This window comes from Sciurus carolinensis, chromosome 4, assembly GCF_902686445.1.
Source record: "Sciurus carolinensis chromosome 4, mSciCar1.2, whole genome shotgun sequence".
NCBI lineage: Eukaryota > Metazoa > Chordata > Mammalia > Rodentia > Sciuridae > Sciurus > Sciurus carolinensis.
The window spans coordinates 125,367,419-125,389,654 of NC_062216.1; the positions used below are offsets into that span (position 1 = coordinate 125,367,419).

Below are 22,236 nucleotides of genomic sequence, written 5' to 3' on the forward strand. Positions count from 1 at the left end.
AGCAGAGAACAGAAAAGGAGACAATGCTGTCTCCAAATATGTTACTGTTTGATGTTTACCAGGAGAACTGGGGTCCACCTTCTGTATTCTTTGCCAATCAGATATTCAACTCCTTCTCCTTCACTGCATTGGGTGGTAGAATTTTTTACCTTCCTCATTCCTCCCCTGTCATTGGGCCATCCTATTTTGGAGGGCTTCATCTACAAGTCAATCCCATGTTAGTGTGGGCTCTGGTCAACAGCTGGTCAGAAGTTACCTTAGTGCACCTGAGCTACTAAAGGAATCTTCCTTCCCAGACAAATGGAGACACCTATAGCCATAATTCCTAGCTTCACATCAGCATTAGTGGATACTGTCAAGAGTTAGTCCTGGAGCTGGGGTTGTGGCTCAGTGGTAGAGTACCTGCCTAGCATGTGTGAGGCACTGGGTTTGATTCTCAGCACTACATAAAAATGAATAAATAAAATAAAGGTATTGTGTCTATCTACAACTAAAAAAAATTAATGAAAGGGTTAGTCCCATTAATCCTTTTATTTTGATGGATTTTCCCATTAGCTCCTTTGCTTATGCTTGTTTTCTAAAAAATTAACTACCACCCTTTGCTTTCCCAACTACTCTGAAAGTAGTTTAAAGAAGACCCTAAGGTAATTTAAAGAATACTTGTGACCTTGTCATGCATTTCACTGTTTATTGCTAGCTACTACTTAACACATGGATGATTTTTAAGTAGAAGAGTGCAAGGCTTAGATTAGGGTTTTGAAATATAACTTTGATTACAGGGTAGATGATGGATTGTAAGTTGACCTGGGACCTGGGGAAAGATGACAACAACTAGAATGAAGGAAAAAAGACCTGGCAGAGGGATAGTTCAGATGTGTAAACTAAGAAATCTATAGTGCTTAAACCAGTGTTCCCAACTTGATTTCATTTTAGAATCACCTAGGGGGCTTTTATAAAATAAGCCCAATAGCTACTGGTTAAGTCAGAATGGGTGGTGGCAGGCCTTAGTGTGTTTTAAAAGGTCCCCAGGTGGTACAAATGTGCATCTGGTGTTGAGAATCACTGCCGTATCCCGGGCTAAGTCAATGTGGAAGGTGAGAAGGTATGGCTAAGAGATGAGATGAAATGGATCTAGTGATCACTGGTAGGACTGGGAGGTTGGGGTACAGGGAGGTCGATCTGAAGTAGTTTCCGGTTTGTAGCTTACCTAACAGAGCCTTTAAAAATTATTAACTTTTTTTCTTCATTTCCTCAAATTGCATCTTGGGCCACTAATGCTACATAGACATCTCAAAATTCCTGTAAAGATGAACAGTCTAATAAACAAATTATACTGGTAAAACCATTCAACAAATACAATGTAGATGTTCTGATGAAGTCTGTTTTTTAATGCCAATGCGTCATTGGCCCTGGCTCCATTTGTACACTCTCTTGTGACTGAGCCCCAGGGTCCACCTCCCCAAATGACCTTTCCAGTCTTCTCTCTGCAGCTGTTTGGGGAGTTTCCTTTCCCTTAGTTTGACTTTAGAATAGGATGCCATTGCCCATAGATCTCCATCCTTTCTTGTCTCCAAAACAACTATTTTTCCTTCATTGCCTCTTATCACTCTTGTGTGGTTTTGGTGACTCCCCGACAGTTTCATTCCATTAATTTGTAGTACTGATTTCTTCATCTGCTTCTCCCAGTGGACAAACTGACTTTAGCGCCTTATTACAGGGACTGGTCCATAATAGTTGGTCAGTAAATGTTTATTGGAAGAATTGAATGAAGCCCATATGCCCTTTAAGAACTTAGTTGCTAAATACTAGGAATAAAAAGACCTAGAGACTGCAAAGGACTGTACAAACTCCTTCTGTCCCTGGTCCTATCCTATATTTGAACTCTCTGTTAAGGTGGTAAGTGGAAGTATAGTGGGACTTTTTTGCAATCTACTTTTGTCTCTACCTGCTTCTCTAACCCAAAGCCAACCAACCAGCCCCACCCCTACACTTATGAGGAACAGTGAGAACACTTAATGAAGCCTTAGCCACAGAACATTTTTTTGAACAAATGCAGTTTTGTAACACTGAGACATTGCCTTCAATAACCTTTCATAGAGTCCTGAAGTAGGAATTGTACATATTAGATCTGTGCTTTTCAAACTTTCATGTGCATATTATCACCTATTAATCATCTTATAATGGTGATTTTGATTGAGCAGATCCAGGCAGGAACCCAGCACTAGATTCAGCATTTGTCAGCATCTTCCAGTATAGCTGAAGATTTTTGTGCATAACCCAAACTGGAAGCAGGAAAGTGAGTGCTATATTAGCAGAAACACAGAAAAATTCATTTCTCAGATTAAGAAAATTATGACTTTAGAGAGATTCAGTGATTGAACAGAAAGTCACAAATAGCAAGTTGTAGGGATGGGCCCCAGACCAAATCTACTTAACACTCAGGAAAGTTGACTAGTAAAACATAAACTTTGATAATATAGTTCTTGGCAGTGATTTCTTAACCTGGTTTATTGTTTCTGATTTAACTTGGAAAATAGAAATTCTATTGGATTTCTCTTTTTATTTCTGAGAACAGAGCTCTAAAAATTCTACCCTCTTTAGTAGTTTGCAAATGAGAATCTTGGGTTGGTGCAACCTAGAAGTATACTTCACTCTTTCATGATAGAATTTAGGAACCTGAGATCAAGGGACATGCAGCAACATACCATGTTTGAAGGCATCAAGAACAGTGCTAGGTACAGAGTAGGTGCTCTGTACAAGATTAATGAATTTATTAATTTTTTCAGTATTCACTTATTCATGTATCAGGCTCTGGGCTAGCTTCTGAAGCTTGTTGTAGTACGAATTCACACTTCGATTTGCTTAGTAGGCTCATCTCTTCAAAAGTGTGGCAAAGGTAAATGTGAGTTGATTTATCCAAGTGACCAAATTCATAAATGTCAAATTAGTGACCACTTGCAGGATAATACAGATGACATAAATTGAATTCTTTGCGAGATCAAGTGAGAAGTTTCTGTCATGGGATTTTCCTTGAATGCATATAATACTTTTGAATTTATTTAAATATGTGAAAATAGGGTTCCAAAGAGTTTGAATATAAAATTTGACAACATGATATGTCACATGAAAAACTTAATTCAAGAGCAGTGGGTCTAAATCTGTTTTAGGGTTAATAGATTCTTGAGAAGTTAATGAAAGTTAAGGATCCTCTCCTCAGAAAATTATTCAAATGCATTTATAATAAGTTGATCTAATTTCAGGGAAACTGTAGACTCTGGGTTAAGAATCCCAGAAATAGACTCTTTTTTCTTAATTTTTTTTATCTTTCTCTATATGATATTTAGGAGAAAAAAATGGAATTTAAGAAATACTGGAAGAGATTTTTATCTGAGCTTGAAGTTTTATTACTGTGAGTATATTTTGTCTGGAATCCCTCCTCTTTGTGTCTGGGTTTCATCTCTGTTCATCTTTGATTTACAGCACAGTGCATGGCATGGTTGGCATTTAATTAATGTGGGTTGGATGTTCCAACAGTCTGAAGTTTTCGACATCTGCTTCAGTACATTCCTTAAAGTACATTTAAAAATAGACCATTTACATAATTCACTTGAATATATTTGAACAAGAAACTGTCACAAGAAAGTGAGTTAAATCGTGTGTGACTAACATGCCTGAATAGTAATTCCTAAAACATTAGAACTGTGTATATGTCACTCTATTCCCCTTCCTTAGAGACATTCCAGGCTAAAAACTGTTTCATCAGTATAACTGTCTTCAGAAAGAGTTTCAGACAAAGAAATCAAGGGCTTTTGATGTGCATATTATTTTCTGGGAATTCATTCATGAATCGAGAATCCTTAGAGACAAATTTAAATGACTTCATTGTCCTCTATATTCATATCTGCAGCTGTGCATCCTCATTGGAGGCCCCTACTCCTGTAGAGCTCACTCATCACCCCTTACAAACAGAAATGGCCCTTTTCAGATGTTTTCTGGATAGATATGTAAAGTGAGGGGCGGAAGGGCAGGTGGAGAGTAAGATGTTATGCTGAATTCTCTCCCTTTTATACCCAGGACCAGAAATCAAAATATTAGAGGCTAATCATTAAAACTTAATAGATACCATTTAGTTAATAAAGAATTGTAATCAAAATCACAGTAATAGATTTTTACATTTAGGTTTCCTTTATTTGCTTATGAAAATTACATTCAGACATTTCAGAATTCCAAAAAATACAAAAGGGCCATCCAAGAAAAGCTTTTCCACCACAACCCAGCTGACTTTCCCAAGACAACAGTGTTATCAGTTTCTTGCGTATGGCAGATATTTTATGCACAGGCAAACACACTTTTTGTTTTATTTCTCTTCTTTTACATGAAAGATAACGTAAGCACATTGTTCATTTTCATGTTCTGTGCTGTAACTGTTCCTCTCTCCTGTTGAGAGATTTTAGTTTTTTTCTAATCTTTTATTATTCAAAAATAATGTTGCAACAGGACAGCCTGTGCTTTTTGTGTCATATTAAAACATAAAAGATCGGTAAGACCGTGCCAAAGAGATTTTTTTCCTGTACTTGTTTCTGGGAGCTTTATGGTTTCAGTCTTTAGTACATTTTTAATTGTTTTTGTGTATGATGTCTAATAAATCCAACTTCATTATTTTATGAGTGAACATCCAATTTTCCTAATACCATTAATTAAAAAGACTTTTCTTACCCCCTTGTTTTAGTCAGCTTTTTCACTGCCATGACCAGAAAACCTGATGAGAACAATTAGAGGAGGAAAAGTTTATTTTGGGGCTCATGGTTTCAGAGGTCTCAGTCCATAGACAGTCAGCTCCATTCCTCAGGGCTAAAGGTGAGGCAAAGAACATCATGGCAGAAGAATGGGTCAGAGGAAAGCAGTTCAGAAGGTGGCACCAGGAAGCAGAGACTAAGCTTAGCCAAATATATACCCCAAAGGCATACCCCCAGTGACCAACTACCTTCAACCATACCGACAGTCACTGCCCAGTCAATCCATTCAAGTGGATTAACACAATGATTCTATTAAGACTTTAAAAACCCAATCATTTCACCTCAGAACTTTCTTGCATTGTCTCACACATGAGCTTTTGGAGAACACTATATCTTAGACCATAACAGCACCCTTGTCAAAGTTTTGTTTGACCACATTTGTATATAGGTTTATTTGTGGACTCTGTTCTATTCTAAAACAGTACATACTGTTTTGATAGCTACAGCTTAGTAATACAATTTAAAATCAGGGAGTGAATGCCTTCAGCTTTGTTTGTTCTTTCTCAAAATGACTTTACAGGGGTCTTTCATGGTTTCATATGAATTTTGGAATTGTTTTCTCTATTTCTGTAAAAAAGTCATTGGAATTTTGATAGAGATTACATTGAATCTGTCGATCACTTTGGGTAATATATGTATTTTAACAATTCTTCCAATTCATGTGCATGTGATATCTTTCCATTTACTATGTCTAATTTCTTTAATCAATATCTTACAATTTTCATTGTATAAATTTTTTACCTCCTTGGTTAAATTGATTCCTAAGTATTTTATTCTTTTTGATAGTATTATAAATGGGATGATTTTATTAATTTCTGTTTCAGATAGTTTATTGTTATTGTATAGAAGCATAACTTTTTTGTATGTTGATTTTGTATCAGGAAAATTTGGTGAATTTGTTTATTAATTCTAACAGATTTTTTAGTGGACTCTTTAGGGTTTCCTACATATAAGATCAAGTCATCTGCAAATAGCCAATATAATGTCCTCCTCTCCAATTTGGATACTTCTAATTTGTTTTTCTTGCCTAATTGCTCTAGATAGAATTTCCAGCACCAGGTTGAATTGAAGTGACACGAGTGGACATCCTTGTCTTATTCCTGATCTTAGAGAAGACGCTTTCATCTTTTAACCACTGAGTGTGATGTTAGCTGTGGACTTGTCCTTTATGGCCTTTATTATGTTGAAGTATATTCCTGTGGTCCCTCATTTATGGAAAGTTTTTATTGTGAAGGGATATTGAATTTTGCTCAGTGCTTTTTTGTATCTATTGAAATGATCATACGAATTTCATCCTTCTGTTTGCTAAGGGGTTGTTGATTTGTACATGTTGAATCATTCTTGCATCCCAGGAATAAACTGCTCTTGATCATAGTATATGATCCTTTTAATGTTCTATTGAATTGGGTTGCTAGTATTTTGTTGAGGAGTTTGGTATTTATGATGATGAGTGATCTTGACCTTATAATTCTCTGTTCTGGTAGTGTCCTTATTTGGCTTTGGTATGAGGGTACTTAATGCTGGTCCTAGTAAAGCAAATTGGTAAATGTTTCTTCCTCTTCAGTTTTTTGGAAGAGTTTGAGGAGGTTTGGCACCCACTCTTAAAATGCTTGATAGAATTCACCTGTGAAGCCCTCTTGTTCCTTTTCTTTTTCTTTTCCTTTTTTTTTGGGAGGGGGAGGATTTTGATTACTCGATTAGTCTCAACATCATTATTATTAGTCTGTTCAGATTTTCTGTTTCTTCATGGTTCAGACTTAGTACATTATAGGTTTCTAGGAATTGATCCATTTCTTCTAAGTTATAGTTTCTTGGCACAGGCTGTTCATCCTTATGATACTTTTTGTTTCTGTGGTATTAGTTGCAATGTATCCTCTCTGGTCTATAATCTTATTTGAGTCTTCTCTAGAGAGAGAGGACTCAGTGTAGTTTCAATTTCTTTTTCTGAGTGAGATTAACCATCTTTAAAATATATATACCTCCTTTTCTACAAGATATCTGATAATATCCTATGCCCATTTTAAACATTAGGCTATTAGTTTTTCTCTTAATGGGTTGAAGGAACAATATATATATGTAGGAAAAAATTAGACTATTTTCACATTTTAGACATAAATCATTTTAAATACCATTTTTTCTTTGCTTATTCTAGTTTTTTCCACGTAGAAATGATTTTATAATAGTTGAGCTTATCATTTTTAATGGATTCTTTTTTCATAATCCTTCTTTACTAAAAGGTTATTAAATAATTCTCCCATTTTTTCCCTAATGCTTTAAAGTTTGATTTCTCACATTCATATATCTAATCCACTTGGTTTATCTGATGAGATATGTTCCACATGAACTACAACTTGTCTGTTTCTTTTAAAACAATCCTGTTAGTGTTTACTGGGATCCTAAAATAATCTTAGGAGGATTAACTTTAGGATGTTGAATATTCATGGGGTACTATTATTATTATTCATTTCACTAATATTTATTTAGTGTTAGGAACTATTCCAAGTGCTTTACACGTATTAATGCATCAATTCTCACAATAATCCTATGAGATAAATTCTACTATGATCCCCATTTTGAAGAAGAGAAAACTCAGGAAAATCCTAGATTTTCTATAAGGTACAATCTATTTCTAAATTACCTTCAGTCTCCCTCTTCTCAGACACTGAGATGTTACTAAGGAAATGTTATTGAGGAAGGCCTTCTCTTAGATTCCACCCTCTGAAGTGGGGCTGGAAGACAAGTTCATAAGTAGATGGGCAGTTTCAATAAAGTACGTGATAATGTGAGAAAGTACAGAGAAGGAGAGCATGGGAGCTTGGGGGTGGGCAGCAAATGGGGCTTCTTGGAAGAAGCGATATCTAAGCCAAGTGCTGAAGGAGTTTATAAAGTCTAATATTGAGGAATCTACTTACACAGATTTACAGACTCCTTAGAATATGACTTCTTCTTCTGCTGCTGCTGCTCCTCCTCCTTTTCCTTCCTTCAGGGAAGGGAAAGAAGAGAATAATTTATCTTACAGTGTACAGGCAGATGAAATAACTTGCCCAAGTTCACAGAGCTGGAAAAAGACCAGCGAGATTGGAGGCCAGATCAAATCTGTCTCTCAAGCCTGTCTGCTCTACCACACTATGAGTGACTTTCAGCATTTTGTCTGCAGTAGGCATTCAGAGATGCTTGCTGAGTGGATTTCAAAACATAGCTACTGACTTCAAGATCTATGTAACTTAAATCCTATGGATTGAAAAACTTGAAGAGAAAGGATGGGTGGCATGAGCCCATAGCTCCGTGATGTCTCCAGGTTCCATCCTTGCTGACTTCTGCAGTATCTGTATTTCTGCCTGATTGGTCCTGCTTAAAAATAAGAAAACGGTCATTTCTATTCTGTAGGCAAGACAGCAGAACACCAGGCCCTGACTATGTCCATATGATGTCTACCATCTGCTGCCTTCCAAAAGATTTTTCTCTTTAAATTTTAAGTTGCAGGAGAATCAGCCAATTTGTGGCATAGATCAACTGTTTAAGCAGCTAAATATATCTCCTCAATTTCTTTTCAGTTCATTGCTTTTCATTTTATAGATTTGGTTGATCTGAACCATAATAGGTATTGGGACCTTGTATCATAGAAGTTTTTTTTTTTTTTTTATGGTGCTGGGGATTGAACCCAGGGCCTTTTGCTTGAGAGGCAAGCACTCTACCAGCTGAGCTATATCCCCAGCCTTCATAGAAGTTTTTGACATGTTTAAAATTAAAAGTCCGTGTGTATGTGTATGTGTACACATACAAGAACATACAAGATACACATATACATACATATGTATGTGTGTGTGTGTGTTTATAGGAGTTTAGTTACTAAAGAAACAAATAGTAAGCCTTTATAAATAGAACCATTTTTTGCTGCTTAATTTATTTTAATATCCCTAGCAATGCCTAGGACATAGCAGGTGTTCAACAGATAATGATTGAATTGAACTGAGTTTGCAATGTGTGCGAGCTTCATGTTTTATATTTGATAGGGTTACTTGGATTCCAGTGTTCTTTGTAGCAATGATATGTACCTCAAGGAGTAGAATTTTTGTTGGTAGGCTAATAAATTAGGAAAGAAGCCAGAGAAATGTATACTATGGGGACATAGAAGTCTTTTATTTTAAGTGAATGATATATTTTTCAGCATCGAACTTTACTTGTTTTGTGGATTTTTGATAACAGTACAAGCTTTGTGAGGAGCAGGTGCTGTCTCTTTTAGTCTGTGTAACCCAACATCTGACCTAGTGGATCTCAATAGCTGGTCAAATGGTCTTCTGTACTCCTACATTTGGGTGACTTTACTTACACTTATGTAGTTAAATCAGTCAATGAACAATTCCAATTATGTTATCTTTATCTATCTACTTAATAGTCATATTTTGTTTCATATAGGTAAAAATAAATTAATATCATTGTTATCTATTTTTTATAAATTCCCCAAATCTCAAATCTTAAGAAATTTTACGTTTTAAAATCTCTGTCTTATATTTTGAAATTTTATTTTTACTTGCATGATCACAGTCAATCAAATAGAGTTAGTTAGTAATTTGTTGAACTCCACAGACCAATTTAGAAAGCAAGTTTGTGTCCAATGAAATGACTTCTCTCTTGGCTGAATTTATCTGCTTTTGTCCTATTCCCCACTCCCCTTGCCAAGAATATTACTCACACTTCTTTGAACAAACAATTTGATGGCTTTAAAAATCTTGTGTTTCAAGGTTTCGTCATCCGAACATACTAGAGCTGGCTGCGTATTTTACAGAGACTGAGAAGTTCTGCCTGGTTTATCCATATATGAGGAATGGAACACTTTTCGACAGATTACAGTGTGTAGTAAGTCACATATGCCATTCTGCCTGGTCCTCTGACTCCCTAAGGCCTGGGGTTTAGCTGCCATAGCCTTCTGGGGAAGTTGGGAAGCCAGATGTGGGCACCTGAAAGAATCACCATCAATGGGTTTCCCTAGGAAGGAGGAGGTTTCTCCCCAGTCAATTATTACTCCTGGAAGGTTGTATAAGCACCCCAGGTACTGGGTTTTGTGCAATGTGGTAGTCAAAAGATTTGTTGGGTCCTTCCTCTTTATTGATTCTATAATCTGAGTGAGTTTACATTCCCTTATTTCTCAGATAATTTAATTTGCATAAATTTATATGAAACATTTTTCAATATAAAGGATAGACATAAAAGTGATATTAACTCCTTAAAAAGAAAGAGGTCAAATAAATGCTGTGATTTCTCATTTTTTTGAAGGCTCAGTCTAAAAACTGATTCCACATAGGTTAAGTTTCAGTTAGGATGAGAATAAAAGCAGATTTCTCAATTACCTACGCTATTGTGCCACAAACAAAATCCTATTTAATGAACTTTTAAACAGCATCATCTTTCTAGCCACATTTTGTTGTCATTGTTTTGTGTTGATGGAGATCAACCCAGGACCTTATGCATGCTAGGCAGGTGCTCTACCATTGAGCTACACCCTCAGCCCCAGACCACTAGCCATATTATGATTAAGTTAGTTGTAAACATAATTGGGCATTTCCATCATCTGTAGACAAACCTGGAACCATTATTGGTAGTACAGGAAACTCATCTGGAATTAAAAATAGACTGTAGTAAACCACAATGTTGATTCACCCCCTCACCCCAGCTTCTATCGTGGCACGCTTCCATGTCATGAATACATAGATAACTTGTACTCAGAAAGTGCAACGAAACCCAATGCTATTTGTTGTTTTTCAGGATAACACGGCCCCGCTCTCTTGGCACATTCGAATCAGCATATTAATAGGTGTGTCCAAAGCTGTTGGGTACTTGCACAACACCCAGCCGTGTTCAGTCATCTGTGGCAATATATCAAGGTAAATGACCCCAGAACCTTAAGTTACCCCTCATAATCCCTTTCATCATCACAGGTGAGTCATCCTTCACACTCTTTTCTGACTATAGTTTTCCTGGTACATATGCAGATAAATAAAGAAGTCTCATCTAGGTATGAAAAACCATACATTTTTATAAATTAAAATGTGTCTACCAGAGTTAAAAAAAGCTGCGTTTATATTGACAAAGGGAGAATTTATATTATCTTTGGAAATTCCTAATGAACAATTCTGTGTACTTTATTAATTTTACTTGATAGTAGGATGTGACATGAACCTGAACTAACCACCTCCCCTTTTTAAACTGAGGTTTAAGGAAAGATAAAGCAACTTATACAAGGCTTTCTAAGATAACAATAGAAAACAGCAATTAAAATTCTTGGTCCTTGAATTCTGATGTCTTACTCATCCCACTGAACCTGCTGCTCATAACTTTATATATAAATATGTGACAGGCCAAGTAGCAGTCCTAGTGTTCATTTCTGAGACATGAGAAAGTTAGAAGCAGAGTCTCCTTTCTTTCTTCTTCAGTGGTCACAATGACTCACTTAGATAAGGTATATACCCTATAGCAAAAATCCCCCTGGTTAATTTTTCCTGTGTGCCCTTCATCTTGAACCTGTAGAAAAGTCCATGAACATTACCTTTGCTAAATATCAGGGGAGACTGAATTGAGAAGGCTGCTGCCTCTTTTGGACCATTTCCTACTATTTTGTGTTGGGGGGAGCTTTTCATGTACTTTTGATTTGAACAGAAGAACTGATTGCTTATTTGTTTTTCTGGAAATGAACTCCACATGAAAAGACTCTAGATTTTTACTTAGTCCTGAAGGAGCAGCAGGGGAACTACCCACAGATGTCTGTTCCTGTTACAGTGTGGAAATTCATCAGCTGCTATGGCTCCCTAGAGTCACCACAAAATTGATGTACCCTTGTAGAACCTGGACAGGGAGGGCCAGTGAAAGTCCCAGGGTCAGTGAAGTCACTCATTGGCATTGATTCCAATGGGCTAACGTGGTCATCCCCAACCTAAAATAATCCCTCTTCCATCCAGATTACAACCAACACTGGTACAGTAGGTGCTCAAGTATATGTTTTACTGAATGAATAAGTATCTGAAATTTTGCTGTCTATGTTCTTTCTTTAGTTTAACTTAAAGTAAGCATCAGTTTATTTTAAATCCCACATGGTAATACATTGATTTTATTAAGTTTCCTTTGTGTGGCTGAGTTCATCAAACCCTTTCCTGAAGCAGAGTTGGTAGGAGATTCCAACCATAGATTTCCCCCTCTCATTTGGTGATTTGCACACTTGTTCTCTGGGAACTGGAATGAGACAGATTCAATTCACTGTCAGATAGTAATGACATTCAGAACCCCGCTGTCCCAGCCAAATGTGAGCTGTCCAAGGTTACCTTCCCGTAACTCTTCTAGTGACCCCTTCACATTACTCCAAACCTGGACTTCCCTGAGTCTTGGCCTCTGTGTATATAACCTAATGCTTTTAAGAAGGTCTAAAATCCCTGCCTCTTCTGCCTTTCTTGAATTGATTTTTAAAATCTTTGTAAGGAAAGACAGCTTCTAGGAGGGATGCCATTTTTATTGTACATCCCTGATAATTGGCTTTAAAAAGGGCATCTTAAAATCTGTGTTGAATAGTGACCTTTTCCATGAGTAAGTCAGAGCAGTGCTTTTGCTGGAGGAGTGGAAAATGGAAGTTATTATTACCTGTATTTTCTTTTCTGTATTTGCACTTCAGATTAATGGATCACAGAAGACTTTATTATAAATCATTTAACAATTTTAAGTAATGTTATTAATAGTAGGAAATAACATGGAACAATGTGTATAAGGTGAGATTAAGTGGAAAAATACAAATTGAAGATAATTATAACTTTGTAGAACTACAAATTCATTTATTTTAAAAAGATTAAATATAAAACATAACAAAATATCAACAAGACTTTGGATTGAGAGACTATGGCTTATATTTTACTTCCATTTTGTGATTTAAAAAAAATGTCAAAAGAGTATGCTGTACTCTTATATTGAAAATAAAGCTTATTAGAAAAAAATAATTTGGCATCAGATCTTTCTATCTTAAACCAACTAAGTAGAAGTTCCAAGAGAGTCTCAAGTTATAAAATGAAATGTTTATCATCTCAGTCATTCTCTATAATTAATTCTACCTCTACAAAAGCGTGATAAACTTACGGCTTTGAAGTTTTCTTAAAGTAACTTTAAAAAAATGAATATTATAAAGTCATTATTTAGCCGCCTGGTACTCAGCATGTGACTCACACCTTTTGTCTCAGCAAAATGAAATAGTGTCCACATTGTCACCAGAGAGGAGAGAAGATGATGTTGTTGGAAGAGCAAGGGATCTTTGGGTTCATGCCCAGTCCTACCTCACATTGGTTGACCACAGTTGGCTCATTTGCATATTCAGAGCCAACCAGGATGATCTCAAGTTGACTTCTTGCTTTCCAATTCTTTGAACTTATACCTGCCTGTTTTTGTATTGTGTTCTACTTACCAAATCCAGGAATCATGATAGGAGAATGACAACCCCACATTCTCTTAAATCCTGACCAAGTTTTACCCTGATCCGCTTTTGAATTAGAAGGAATTCAAATACATGTAGGGAGACACCTCCAGCCACCTTCACACCCTAGAGTGACCCTTAGGAAAAGTCCCAACATGTGTGTTTTCCAAAAACACCCTCTTCTCATCTTTTCTTTGTTCTTCCCCTTTATTCAGCTGCCACCCCAGTGATCTCATTGTTAACTTTGTCTCTTGTCACTGATTAAGAGGATGGCCTTTGGAGCCAGGTATAATGGAGCATACCTATAATCCTAGCCATCGAGGAAGCTGAAGCTGGGAGAACCCAAGTTCAAGGTCAGCCTCATCATCTTAGGGAATCCCTTATAAACTTGGCAAGACCTTGTCTTGAAATAAAAAATCAAAAGAATGGGTGATGCTGCTGAGCAGTAAAGTGCTCTTAGGTTCAAACCCTAGTACCAACATAAATAAATAATGTATGGCCTTTGGGGTCACACAGATCTTGATACAAATCCCCATTCCACTACTTTTTAGTATTGTAACCTTGGGCAAATCACTTAATTCCCGGAGGCTCAGCCTCCTTCCTCATCTGGATCTGGGTACTATGTACCTCCTCCCATGGTCATGAGGATGAAATGTATTAATATATAGAAAGTACAGCCCAGGGCCTGGCATTAAGTAGTATTTATTTGCACCAAATTTGAGACTTGCCTCTTTTACCTCTTAAGTGATTCATCCAGCCTGTCTTTGGACAATGGCCGTCCTAGAGGGGCCAGCACACCTGCTCCATCTGAGCTTAGCTCTAATTATCAGAACTTCTTTTTTTCATTGAGGTAAAATCCTGTGACTCACCCTTTAATTGATTTTGCCTCTGGAATCATCTAAATACAGTTAAAGAAAAAAAAGAGATAAAAGTTCATCATTCTTTGTAATCAACAGTTCAGTTTCTTAGTCTTTTATTCATGAAGCTGGATAGTTTCTTTTTATTTTTTTTTAAGTCAACTGCAGTAAATCAAAAGAACAACTAACAAGGAAATAGGAGGGCAAGGATTTAGTCCTGGTTCTGCCATTAAGTTATTTTGCATAGAACAAGTTATGTAACCATGTGGGCCTCATTTACCTCATCCAAAAAAGAATCAGTATACTAGAGCAGCCATGACAAATCAATTTTATCTCACATTCCATCCTGGATTGATTGGTAATGATTTCCCAAGTGCACTACTGAAAGGAAATCTAGGGTGGCTGCTCTCTGAACTTGATGAGCTATGTCTGCCAATAATATGGGAGGATGGTGTGGCAACAGTTGGGCCACATATTTGCCATTTCCATGATGAGAGGTCTAAGCCTATTCTGGTTTCCAGCCCTCTTAAGAAACTGATTATATGAACAAATATTTATCTAGTTCCTTCTACAGATTCAGCATTATGGTTATATAAAGAAAATGAGATGGTCTCCCTTAAGAATCAGATGGTAAAGTTCAGGCTGACCAGGAGGAGTTTGAAGGAAGGAGAAATGCCGGAATTCAGTGGTTGAGTGAAAACTTCACGGAGGAAGTGAACCTCAGGGCTCCTTAGAGAATCTGGATAAAAGAAGGGCAAAGGGAATACTTTCAAGATGAGGGAAGCTGCGTAAAGAAAACTCTAAGATAGCACAGTTTATGGTTTACCCTGCTGCCCTGGTTAAGAATCCACTGAGGTGACAGATACACTGCAGACCGATTAGGGAGCTCAGTAAAAGCCAAAGGACTTTAGGCTTGGCATAAACACCCACTGAATGACTTGTTATTAATCCTCCCGACAACTGAGATTAGGCATTATTGTTATCTCAGTTCGACAGGAGAAAGCCTAGGCTTACAGAGCTTAGGAAGTGGCCTGTCGTGTGGATGCAGTGGGGAAGGGAAGGTGTCATTCCACGTCTGTGTGAATCCAATAATCATGCTCTTATTAGGGAATTAAAGGATTACTGTGGGCACATTCGCTTCATTTGCAGACACGGAAATTGGAAAGGAGAAGAGGGCGTAGTTAGTGGGCTTAAATATGGAGATGTCAACGTTGGGCTCCTAGTGACAATGGCAGTAAGCAGCGAGACTGAAGAACTGCATTCGCACTCTTGCTTGCTCTAGCACTGAGAGTAAATGGCTTTCTAAGGAAGAAACTATCAATGACACAGCTGAGGAACACCCACAGGAGGAAGCAAAGCCCATATTTCAAAGGTATTTTCAATAAGTCTGGTAGTTTATTTAGCCCAGAAATGTCTTAGTGATTTGAACTCTTCAAATAAAATGTTATAAAAACAAAATTCACTTCCAGATGGTGGAATTTGAGGAGAAAAGAATTTAAAGGAAAGCATTTTGAAGAGTTGCAGTCTGTATTCTTGGCAAAAGACCCTCACATTTTTATTTAGGAAATGAAGATGTTTTTGAATTGCAAGAACACATAAAAGCATCTGAAAGCAGTCAACCTCCTTGTTATTTCCATCCTATTCCTCAGTAAGCTTAATTGTTTTCACATTTATGAAAAATTTTAAATGGAAATGCTTTTTATCCTCAGCATTTTTCATCTCAGATCTTCATTCCTACTAATGTTTCCAAAGCAAGGAGATAATCTTGGTGAACATTTCTAATGTGTCCTATAAAGTCTTGTTCTTTAGTCAGTATTGCCATTTGTCTCCTGTCAAGTTGGACAGTCCTCCATAAAGGAGAAAAGAAACAAGAGGTATAAAGTCAGAGTGAGTGGGTGCATGGAGCATTTCCTGTGTGAAGACTAGGACAACTGAGTGGTTGGAAAGAGGGGGTAGGGAGCCACAGACTGGCCCCTTCCCCACCATGACACTCTTGCCCAAGGACCCAGGTTCTTCCTTCTCCTACCCTCAGTACAGACAGTGAGTGGCTGTGGGCTGATGTGGTACAGCCTGGCAAGGTTAGGCTCTAGTTTCATGTTTAATAGGATGTCAAAGTTTGTGGGGAATGCAAAATCAGATTGATTGATTGATTGTTTAATTAACTGGTCTGTTCTCTCTCTTCCTGCTTTAAAAAAAAAAAAAAAAAACCAACAACACTATCTTTATTTTTCATAAACTTTTTGGTTTTTTGGTGGTGCTGGGGTTTGAACCCAGGACCTTGTGCATGCTAGGCAAGCACTCCACCAACTGAGCTATATCCCCAGCTCCTCATAAAAATTTTAGGTACAAATGATTCTGTTTCCTCAGACTTTTATACATACCCCCACTTCCTTCCTCTTTTAAGATATCCAAATATGTCTATTTTTTTCTTTAAGAGATGCCAAAACAACTAAATGTTGCTTAAATTAAAATTTCCATTAATTCTATTTGCCACCACTGTATCCAAACCTCAACATTAATTTATTAGTATGTATAAATATGTATGTGCATGCATAATACACACTGTTATTTTCCCCCTTCTCTGTTATGTTAAATTATCTAGAAATATTACTCTAGTTAGGCTTGTCCAGAATGTCTCTGGAATTATTTTGGAACTCAGCTGATTGATTGAAATGAATTAACTCAAAGGTGCTCAGCCTACAGGCCATTCTGTTACCTGTGCCATTGTTACTTACATCAGTGTATTTGTCCTGCTAAAGTTATCCAATCCAGGGCTGGGGAGATAGCTCAGCTGGTAGAGTGCTTGCCTCACAAACACAAGGCCCTGAGTTCGATCCCCAGTACCCCAAAAGGGAGGCTGGGCTAGTTAGGTTAGAAGTTTCACACTTTGAGGAGGAACACCTCTTATTAATCTGGCCTTTGCACAGAGCGCCTAGATTCACCACTTATAAAGTACACGTGAGTTTTAGTTTTGTCTTTAAGACCTGCCTAGCTTTGATGGAGAATGAAGAGAAAGCTCCCCAGTCCAACAGGGAACTGAAATGTTTCACTTTGTGCTGTCCCAGGGAGGATGCCCTGCAGGCTGACGTGGGGTCAGGGCTGTGGGCAACTTTCAAGTCACCTGTGGGTCCTGGGGAAACTGGGTGTTGCCTCATCTGAGGTCAGGGGGACATCTGGGACAGGTTGTCTTGGTGCTGTAACAACCACAACGTGGCACAAGCATCCATTAGCCTAGGCTGTCACAGAGAGGCCATTTAGGTCCTCTTTTTCTCTGGGGCCTACTGGGTGGAGCCAGAACTTTTCCTAAGGGTTGCCAGACACTCAGGCTGGGCTACTTGGCAACAATAACCCCCTTATGTGATTTTAAAGATATATGTGTGTATATGTGTGCACATATATATGTATTTATATGTATATGTGTATGCACACACCACACACATATATATGTAAATCTTTGAAAATTAATCAAACTCTTACATGTCAAACATGGCTTTGGTGCTTAAATTCAAATCCTGCATGAGAAATCATGTGTATCAACTGCTTTATTTTTAAGACCTGAAGGCTTCAACTAAATTAGGGAAAGAACTGATGAGCAAAGAAAGCAATTCTCACTAAAAAAGTAGCATTGTTTGGGGAAATTCAGGTTCCCCAAAATAATTATCCTAGAAATCCCTCCTAATAGATCAAGTAACAACCCCAGCATTAGGATACAAACTCACCACCTGTGCAGAGTACTCCCCCTTTCTTCAGGATACAACCCAAGGATCTTCTGCTACAATTGTCTGGAGAGTTGATGGCCTCTTTGATTGCAGTAAATAGCCTTATGGGCAAAGAATATAAAAAATACATTGTAGAAATACTAAATTGAAGGTGTGGACCATTTGATGTATACCAGAATTGTTTTTTGTCTCCTCTTTGGTAGCCACAATAACTCTCAAGCCATCTTTTTGCATTATACTTTTATGATTTTAACTGTTCCACGTTGTCTTTGTTTTGTTAGTCTCTCCTCACCCCACAGGATAAACTTACTCAACTGACCTGCATGGTAGCTGAGGTCACTGTGTTTGAACATTCTCTCCAAGGTTGAAGTAGTGGGAATAATCGGGTAGAAATTGATCGTCAAAGGGCCTTTTGCAATTTCCACTTTCCTAAGACAGAATATCCTTCTTCCCCAGCTACCGATAACCTTTATTTAGAACAGAGTAAATCACTAGACTCAAAATTTATGTTCTACACTAAGGTCTGCTGGCAAACTACTCGTCTTTGCTCCAAGTGTCATTATTCATTGTGTAAATGCAGTGCCCTCAAATAATTCCACATCTTACTGATGGCCTCTCACTGACCTCAGGTCCTCAGTGGGTGTTTCTGAGTAATTTATTGTTTGTGGTCACCCAGATCACCTCTGACATTCACAGATGTGCGATTGCTCAGTTGCCGGAAGCTTCCTACCAGTTTTGTTGAGAGTCAGATAAATGGAATAGAACATGGGCTTTGTTTGTTGATCTTAGCCTCCCGGCTTTCTTTTGTACTTAGAAAAGATTCAGGGATTTTTAAGTATTTCACAGATTCAGCTTTGGCATTCTCATGGTTCTTGAATTACAAATTAAGATTTCATGCCTTCTTTAGAGCTGGGATGGAGAAAGAAGACATCGAAAATCTGGCATTCAGAGTTTTTCTGTCCTCCCCCTATGCCAAAATGAAGTCAGTGTATGCCGAAGTGGCTCTTGGAGTAGGAGCTGTGGGAGGGACAGAGACTTGGGTCCTGGCAGTGAGAGCTGGTGAACATTTTTGCTCACCTTCTCTCCTGGTCCACTTGGCAAATCCTGCATTGTTCTGTCTACCCCAGCTCTGAGTAGCCCCGGACACGATGTGAACAAGTGAAGTACACCCATGGAAGATGTAATTATGAGCTAGACATCTGTTGTTACCTAGCACTAGAGAGAAGCTGGGATCTGACATAGTCCATTCTTCCTCTTTAGCAGTGAAGATGGTCAGGATGGTCAGGCTTGGTCTTCAAGTGATAAAATGAAAGAATAGGTGAGGAATCACATAGAGAGGACTCTGTGAGACTGAGGCTGGCTCTTGCAGCTGCTAGGTTCTTGGGGAGAAGAGATAAGGCAAGGAGAAAACTAAGGACTGTGCTCAATTACACAAGTCTTGGGGACCGGGCCTCTCTGACTTTCTTCCCATAAATGCAGAGATCACACAACAGATGAGGGATCCTAGGGCTCATTCCTGGTGGGCTCTTCGGATTTTGCAATCTTATTGCCACCCTTACAGGGAGGGAGGAGCCAAATAAAGTTTAAAGCATGTCTTTCTCTATCCTTCAAGGACCCTGGCATGTCCCTTCATTTTGTCCATTGTCAGATCAGTCCTAGACAAAGTCAGGATTAGAATTCTTGAGACCTTAGCTTCAAACATTGGACTGCCCCTGACCCCAGCATCCCATGCGTGAATCCTCTGAATAGTAATAAGATCTACAATTCAAACCTGTGGAGCTGAGGCCTGCATGTCTGCCTACTTGTTCGGGACAGCAGAGACTTTTAGAACTTTTGTTAAGATCCACTATTTGTTTAGGATTAAGACTTTCTTATTATTCAATAGCTGTTACCACTTTTAATAACAGTTTATAGTAGTACAAATATGTCACTTGGTGTTTTGAATGGGCGGACCTGGTGGTAAATGATTTAGTTTTAGGGGACAAAGAGCCAATTGCGGATACTCCTAAGCAAAACTGAGTAGGAGACTTTCTCATGGCCAATCCACCTTCTCTGTCATTCTCTGTCTGCTCTCTCATTATTGGTTTCTGAACTTTACCCTGGCAACATTCATTGATTAGGGTTGGGAATAGTTGCACTTCCTATTCTCCATGTCAGTCTTAGAAGCTCTGTCGTTCTCTCCACTTCGCATGTGAGGAAAGAGGGTACTGAGGTTTGCAGGGTGAAGTAACCTGCTAACAGTCTCAGAACCAGAGAAAGGCAGGGCCAACCTCCCACATGTGAAATGCACTTCCTTCTTGGCTTATCCTTTTCCACCCCCATCATGGCAACACTTCAAAGATAAAAGTAAACTGATACTTAATCTGAGTAACAAAGCTTATTAAGGATTTTATGAGACAACTGCTTAAATTGAATATGTGCACTTTGCCTTTACTTCTGCAGATATTTGTATCTAAATAAGACTAAGAAACAAAAACAGCAATAGAGATGTAACTGGCGGGTAGGGCTGTCATGCAAGCAGGGGCTACCAGTGATCCCTCCAATCATTCCAGGGTTGTGGCTCTGTGCCAGTTGGCTGAGCCCTGCACAGCACAGCTCTGTGCGCATAGCCAACACTTAATTATTAGCTGACTTTTTTGGGGGGTGCTGGGGGTTGAACCCAGGGCCTTGTGCTTATAAGGCAAGCACTCTACTGACTGAGCTATCTCCCCAGCCCCAATTATTAGCTGATTTTAATCAGCTAGTTTTAACTCAGCCAACATTCTTATTAAGTCTAAGAAGAGTACAAGGAAAGCTGCTTTGGATAACTTTAGTTTATTCTATTGACAAAACCTAGACTTTACCCACCATCTCTGTATATTTGAAATACCACTGTTCAGAGGTCAGGTTTTTGTTTTAGTTTTTATGAAACATTTAGATTATGCTTTTAAAAAAATGAAAAGAAGTATCGTCTAGTTCATGGAAATTTATGTTTGGTTTTATTTATATGTGTTCTGGACTAACCAGATAGAAGGTGAGCTTTCCATGTTGCATTTTACTGAAAAGACTTCATGATGTTTTGTCTTGTCTGTCCTTGGGCACCATTTTAGCACAAACATACTTTTGGATGATCGGTTTCAAGCCAAACTAACTGATTTTGCCATGGCACACTTCCGACCCCACCCAGAGAATCAGAATTCTACTATAAATGTGACCACCAGCAGCAGGAAACATCTGTGGTACATGCCAGAAGAGTATATCAGACAGGGGAAGCTTTCCGTTAAAACAGACATCTACAGTTTTGGAATTGTAAGTGTACACTGCTGGCTAACAAACTGGGGAGAGTTTATTGCCAAGAATGTTCTAAATTCTAAGAAGAAATCTTAATTATTACTATCAACATTAGCTCATATGAGTTGTACACATTAATGGGTTTCACTATGACAGTTCCATATATGCGTACATCATGTTTTAATTGTATCCATCCTTCCTACAACCCTCTCTTACCTTCTCCATTCCCTGCTCCTGTCCCCATCCCCTTCCCTAATGGTACGTCTAGGAAGAAACTTTGTACAAGTTTTAACTTTTAGACTTATTGATTTCTGTCACTCATTATCTTATACTTTAATTTTGTGTCATCAGTGAAGCAATAAAATATAAAGCATTAATTAGAAAGAACTATATTCATTTTCATGGTTAATAGTTGCAACAAATGTTGTGTATGTGTTCAAGGTATGTAGCTGACTTTCTAAATGTTCCTCATAGGTAATAATGGAAGTTCTGACAGGCTGTAAAGTGGTATTAGATGATCCCAAACATGTTCAGCTGGTAAGAACTTTCTTTAGGTTGACATCCACTTCCTCATTTTTCTGACCCAGTAATATTATGTAATAATTATGTAATAAGATTTTCTCCTCCTCTTCCTAGCGGGATCTCCTTATGGAATTGATGGAGAAGAGAGGCCTTGATTCATGCCTCTCATTTGTAGATAAGAAAGTACATCCCTGTCCTCGGAACTTCTCCGCCAAGCTCTTTTCTTTGGCAGCCCAATGTGCCGCAACTCGGGCAAAGTCAAGACCATCTATGGATGAAGTACGTATTCATGTGATTTTATTCAAAACAAAGCCATGGAAAATCTATGTTGGATAAGTGGTATATCTAGGTGCATTATTTATCAGTGAGACAAATTAAGCTTTCAACAGAAAATGCCAGCCTAATATACCTTTGTAGGTCAAAAGTCACATCACTTGGCACTGTGGTAGAGGTCATTTATTGGGTGGAAACAGAGCATCACAAAAAATGTAATGAAATATAGCTTGGAAGGAATGTCTTATTAAAATATCTGGGTCATTAAAATGTAACATATTTTTCATTTTTAAATGTATTCATTTCTCCATAGGTATAATCATGCATTCACTGATTTGTTTATTTGCATATTAACA

The 22,236-nt window shown here is 38.0% G+C and overlaps 1 protein-coding gene and 1 non-coding gene across 5 annotated transcripts in view; one reads left to right on the top strand and one right to left on the bottom strand.

Moving 5' to 3' along the window:
- Positions 1-22,236, top strand: part of Irak3 (interleukin 1 receptor associated kinase 3) — a 62,350-nt gene that overhangs the window by 29,105 nt on the left and 11,009 nt on the right. For all 4 annotated transcript variants that reach the window (XR_007108440.1, XR_007108439.1, XM_047550728.1 and 1 more), the window contains exons 6-11: positions 3,345-3,409; positions 9,539-9,653; positions 10,560-10,678; positions 20,905-21,103; positions 21,560-21,622; positions 21,722-21,886. Coding sequence is in view for 2 of the 4 variants with exons in the window: in XM_047550728.1 (XP_047406684.1) it covers positions 3,345-3,409; positions 9,539-9,653; positions 10,560-10,678; positions 20,905-21,103; positions 21,560-21,622; positions 21,722-21,886 (726 nt within the window). In the remaining 2 variants the exon portion in view is untranslated. The remainder of the gene's footprint in view (positions 1-3,344; positions 3,410-9,538; positions 9,654-10,559; positions 10,679-20,904; positions 21,104-21,559; positions 21,623-21,721; positions 21,887-22,236) is intronic.
- Positions 8,437-8,510, bottom strand: Trnae-cuc (transfer RNA glutamic acid (anticodon CUC)). Its single transcript has one exon. It is a non-coding gene; the product is annotated as a tRNA-Glu (tRNA).